General features: G+C 44.7%; 1 protein-coding gene across 1 annotated transcript; it reads left to right on the top strand.

Moving 5' to 3' along the window:
• Nucleotides 1-209: 209 nt before the first annotated feature.
• On the top strand, nt 210-5315 carry LOC119269774 (E3 ubiquitin-protein ligase RING1-like). Its single transcript, XM_037551699.1, has 2 exons — nt 210-1448; nt 4957-5315. Exon 1 carries the CDS (start codon nt 312-314, stop codon nt 1422-1424), a length of 1113 nt encoding a protein of 370 aa, XP_037407596.1. The 5' UTR covers nt 210-311; the 3' UTR covers nt 1425-1448; nt 4957-5315.
• The last annotated feature ends 607 nt before the right edge of the window (nt 5316-5922 follow it).

Below are 5922 nucleotides of genomic sequence, written 5' to 3'. Positions count from 1 at the left end.
AACGGTGAAAATACCAGTAAATCGCTGCAAAAAGAAAGGAGAATACTGGTAGTCAGTTAAATGTTTGACACGAACAAAATTCGAACCAAACTCTGACGCCTGACGTGTTGTAATCTAATCGAATCAATCGGAAACTAACTAACCTCTCCTCCTCTGGGCCGCAAGGAAACACCGTCCGGGGTCACCGCCGCTCTTGATAAAATCGGAGAAACCCAGAAAAAAAGGACTAAACGAGATACTGAGAGCCGAAGACCTAAATTCCCTAGAGAAAACTCGCATCGCCGCCGCTGCCTAGATCGCCGGGCGCCGCCATGTCGACCCCGGGCGCCGCCTACTACGCTTCCCTCGCGCGCAAGCAGTACTTCTGCTACCAATGCAACCGCACCGTCCTCATCGCCGCCTCCGCCGCGGCCGCCGGCGAGCTCTCATGCCCCGACTGCCGCGGCGACTTCCTGGAGGAGGTCACCGTCCCTGCCCCCACCATCCTCCCCTTCCCCTTCGCCTTCCCCCCTATGATGCCCACCGCCTCCTCCCCGTCCCGATCCTCCTCGTCATCCGCCGCCGCGCCCCCCTCCAGCGACCTCTCCAACTTCCTCACCAGCATCCTCGACCTCCAGGAGGGCCGCCGCGTTAGGTCCAGGAGCGGGAGCGGGGCCGCCTCGGCCGCTGGCACGGCCACGCCTGAGAACGAGCCGGAGTCCTTCGACCCGCTCGTGTTTTTCCAGAACTACATCCACACCCTCATGGAGGGGGGCGCCAACATCCAGGTGCTCCTCGACGACGCCAGCGTCAACCTCGCCCCTGGCCTAGGCGGCCGTGCCGGTGGGACAAGCTACGGGGACTACTTCGTCGGCCCGGGACTGGAGCAACTCATCGAGCAGCTCGCCGAGAACGATCCCAACCGCTACGGCACGCCGCCGGCTGCCAAGTCCGCCCTGACCACTCTTCCTGACGTCGTTGTCACCGATGCCATGGTTGCGGCGGCAGAGGGCGCTGAGTGCGCTGTGTGCAAGGAAGATTTCTCACCTGGAGATGGGGCCAAGCAGATGCCCTGCAAGCATATCTACCACGCAGATTGCATTGTACCCTGGTTGGAGCTCCACAATTCGTGCCCCATTTGTCGCTTTGAGCTGCCCACCGATGATCCTGATTATGAGGGCAATAAGGCCTCAAACCCACAGTCAGCTGTTGGTATCGCTGCTGCTGCTGCTGCATCTGGGAGCTCTGGTGCTGCTGAGGAAGGAGGGGAGGAGAGTGGGGAGACTGCAAGGGTGGTGGAAAGGAGATTCAATGTGTCATTGCCATGGCCGTTTGGTGGATCGGCAGGTCAAACACCACAGCAAGATGGGAACAATGCCGGTGCTGGCAGTAGCTCACAGGACAGCGGTTCGCAGGATGGAGCTGGTGGCAGTAACAAAAATTGAACACAAATCTGTGATCACTTGGAGGTATTTACATCATATAACACAGCCTTTTGTATCAGGATGCAATTTACTTGGTAGACTAGATTATATCCTGTTCATAACTCTTTGATTGTAGCTGAAATTGCTTCAATTCCTGTTTACTATTCTTTTCTTGACTAGTAGAGAAAAACTACTCATTTTTACAGAATAGTTTGCTAAATGCAATTACATTTCATAATCATAAACGGTTAGGACTTGAAAGCTGGAGATGCTATAGTACAAACTTGACTGCTCACATCAATTTCAGGCATATATCTGATCTGGTGGTTTTGTGTCATTGTAGTATCGGCCACAGTTGCATATGCTTGTTAAGACTTGTATATAAGTTCGTAATAAGCTATTCGTATTAAACAGTAGGAAGCTGTTATCACAATGATACACTACTGAAATTTTATTTGATGAGCAAACCTATCTTCTAATTATAGAGGTTTGTTGGTTTGCTTGAAACATTTCATAACAAATTTCGTAAGAAACAAAAAAAAAGCTGTCGCTGCATTTTGATGTCGTTTATCCTCTCCACGTGGATGATTTAGGAAGAGGACCAACATAGTTTTAACAAGCTGATGCAGATCTTAGGCGTGGTCAGGGATGAGCTTCGCCATTGGTGCGCACCTGGGAGCCCTAGACATCTAAGTTCCCATGGTGGCTCCAGTTAATCATCAATGCACAAACCTTATAGGCTAACACATTTTCGTTCTGGCCGTTTTCTCTTTTATTTTTGACTAGATAGTTGCCTGTGTGTTGCAACGGTGGAATAAATATTATAGTAGAGATTTACCTGCCCATATTTGGTAAGAACTTATTAGCTTACCAAAGAAAACAGAATTTTATTCGGCAAGTCAATAAATGGTGGGGCAGGGAGGCGGTCTTCAGGGAAGACCGATAGAAAAACCAGAGATGGGAGGGAAAAAATTAGAAGAGGGAGAGGAAGGAGGGGATGTACGTAAGGTTGGACGAAGGAGGACCGGACAACAGAACGACGTCTTCTTTAAGTAGGAGAGATTTTTTTTTCGTTTTTGGTTTGTACTTTGGGTTGGCTGAGTATATTGGATGATCTAGACTCGAGTCTCATCCACGCTCACACATCTAGTTTCACTAGCTGTCTTAGAAGATCATATGTGTTGATTAGGTTCTTTTAATGAGGATCCTATCATTCTGCATATATAAGCAGAAGAGGGCCTTGAAATTTCACCGTTCTCAAATCATTTGTTATCAGTCAATCCAGACTTTAAATAGACCAATAAATTTACGTATAGATTTCAGGAATTCAAAACATCTCTTCTTTTTTCTGCAATTCTAGTTTATTTAGTTAAGAGGCTGTTGCTTTCAAGTCAAAATGTCAGCCATGAATCATAATGCCATTTATGTTCTCTCAAGTGTGATAATTTTGTTGACTGCTGTGGCTGTCACTTTTACCATCTCTCCAATGAAGTCAGTAGGTTGTCGAGAGACTTTGTCATACGCGAGTGTAAGTGCATGGCCTCTCACATGAGTTTATTTTTACTTTGTTGGGTATTACATTAATTTTGTTAGTTTGGATGCTTCGCTTTGGTTAGTTTCTTTCGAACAGGTAGATATGATTATTTGATAGCAGTTACGCCAAGTCATTCGTACAAAAGAGGTTTGGACTGTATCTTGTTTGATCAAGCGAAACACAACAGTTTTGCTCAGAGCAGCAACTCATGTAAGACGCCTTTTGTCCATTCAACCAGCTAGCAGCGAACCATGTAGGGGATATTCGGAAATTAAATAGGAATAGGGAGAGATGCCTTGCCTTGTCTGAGGCTTCTAAACTTCTGATACTTTTGTCAGGTTTGGTGCACACAACTGTACATTGATATGGGCCCTTCCTTTGCACAACTCCTATTCAAATCTGCCTCTTGTGTACATCCCTTGTTTGGATGCATTTGAGGATAGAATTTGTTGATCCCTCCTTGATTTGTTTAGATTGACTGGCCAAATTTTTTACAGTTGCTACAGACTTTTGTGACCAGCCAGATAATGGTATAGTTCATTCTGGTTCTGACAAAATATGTAGCAGAGACATCAAGATAAGGTGCTCTGTTATTAGTTATTAGGAACTTTGTATTCGTCCACTAAGAAGTTGAGAACCTTGTCATCAGCATAATTATGTTCTCATAAGTTTCCAACAAGTTATCCACCCAGGTATCAGTCCCTACTCCACAAGAGGACCATAGTTATCTGTCCCTACTCCGATATCATTTCCGGAATGTTTGCTTTTTGTAAGTGTCATTTTAGAACAAAAATGGTGAACAGATTAAAATATGCATCCCTTTTCAAGATTTTTTTGCATATATTTAGAAAAGTGTTTTTTTTTTCATCTCTTGCATATTCTCATTGGGTTCTACTTCAGTTTTCAGTTATAGTGACCATGATCTTCATGCCTGCTGTTTTGTTGGTTGTTGGTTTGGCTGTTGAATGATTACACAGTAATATCTTACAAAGTACTCCCTCCGTCCGAAAATACTTGTCATCATAATTGATAAAAAGGGATGTATCTAGTACTAAAATACATCTAGATACATCTCCTTTTATCCATTTTGATGACAAGTATTTCCGGACGGAGGGAGTATGATTCATGGCTTCAATTGTTGAAGAATGCTCAAATGCATGTTCTGTGCAAATTTCTTTGATGTCTTCCCTTCAGGCCCGTTTGGTTAGAAACCTGTTTTTCTAGGTTCAGATTGCATTCACAGTCTCCATTGTTTCCTTTGTATTTTTTTCTGTGACTCCTCTGGCAGCCGCTTTATTGGACTGTCCTGGCCACTCATCTCTTATGTGTTGTATCCATCATTCGTCAATTAGCCATTCAAGGATATAGCTATTGACCACATTAGTGCCTCACTATTTTCTTCAAAAAAAAGTACACCTTGTAATTTACAAATAAAAAGTTTTTCCTTCCACTTTGCAACGTGTATACTCCCTCCGTTCCGAAATAATTGTCTTTCTAGAGATTTCAACAAGTGACTACATACGGAGCAAAATGAGTGAATCTACACTCTAAAACATGTCTACATACATCCGTATGTTGTAGTCCATTTGAGATGGCTAGAAAGACAATTATTTTGGAACGGAGGGAGTAGATGAAATCAAAGATTCATCTGCTTCATCCATGAGCTCTTGTGTAATTCATCGGTCAAACACAGAGCTATATTGTACCTGTGATATTTGAATAGCTTGAACACTTGAGCTTTATATATACTGTTCCTAGACTGTCGTAGAAAGAAGATGTTACATCTGGTTTCCTGCAAAACAAAACAAAATGAAAAACATGCTACATCTGGTTGTGTTCAATGCGAACTTTGGTTTCTGCATCTATTTTTTTGTCGACACCCGCCAGTTTTGCTTCTTTCCTGTGCATTGATGAAGTTATATGGCTCTCTCCTCTTTGCCAGTACTCGGAGGCTCCTGTTGCCCCTTCCCCTTTCCAAGAGTAGCAGCTACTAACAACAATCTTACTATCTGCATGCAGGTTCCCTTGTCGGCGATGCGTCCAGAGGTCGACAATGTTGATGCGCCACCGTGAGTTATACTACAGACAATCGAAAGACCAAAGGAATTTACAGCCTGTTTATTTGGTGGAACAAAACAATGTTGGTTTTAGTTGTCGTTGTCGCTGTCCGTTAGGCTGTGTACGCAAGGCACAGAGACTGCCGTGGCAGGAAGTTGTGCATTGCGTAGACTCTTTGTGCAGATTTGTTAAATTGGTTCTCGTTTATGGACCCCAAACCTAGCTAGCTTGCCTGTGTCGTGTGGGGTTGGTTGAGATGAGATATTGAGATGGGTGCTCCTTGGCGAGCAAGGTTAAGAGGAAATAACGTGTGTTTTGCAGGGAATGCGCAGCACACTTCGATTGTTCCCCGTGCGTGGTCCCGACCGCTTGTCGAACAGATACGTAGAAACCGCGTACGGGCTAAAACCTCTAGGAAAACACGGCGCCATGGGCAGGCGGGGCTTCCTCTCCCTGCACCACATTAGCCGTGGTCGTCCTCCAGTGCGCGAGGCTTGGCGTCCCTGACCTTGCACCTGTCATGCCGTGTTAGTGGGTGGGTTTGGAGTCTCACGCCTGCCTGCTAGCACTTGACGCCAATGACGACCTAAATGAGGCGCTCCTTTCCCTACTCTGACTAGACGGCGTCAAAAGGCCTATCTATCTAGTTTAATCGCAATGAACTAGAAATGCAAATGTCGAATAGCGATATTGCCTATCTATCTAGTCTATACGCAGTGAACAAGAAATGCAAATATTGAATAGTGTTATTGCCTATCTATAGTCTACCAATGCAAACGTCAGTTCTCGGCATTTTAGTCGCTAATTATAATTATATGTATGCGAAAATAATAATTATATGTATGCGACATTCTACTGGCTATTTATAGGTAGAAACGACGAATTTCCCCCTAAATATATCCTTTTTTTAGGTAAAGACCCCACCTT

This window comes from Triticum dicoccoides, chromosome 1A, assembly GCF_002162155.2.
Source record: "Triticum dicoccoides isolate Atlit2015 ecotype Zavitan chromosome 1A, WEW_v2.0, whole genome shotgun sequence".
In the NCBI taxonomy this organism is placed as follows: domain Eukaryota; kingdom Viridiplantae; phylum Streptophyta; class Magnoliopsida; order Poales; family Poaceae; genus Triticum; species Triticum dicoccoides.
The sequence above is the reverse complement of the archived record's forward strand: the minus strand, read 5'-3'. Positions and strand labels throughout refer to the sequence as shown.

What these genes read in the sequence shown, in the direction of transcription:
- LOC119269774 (XM_037551699.1), top strand. Translation starts at nt 312, where the DNA reads ATGTCGACCCCGGGCGCCGCCTACTACGCTTCCCTCGCGCGCAAGCAG.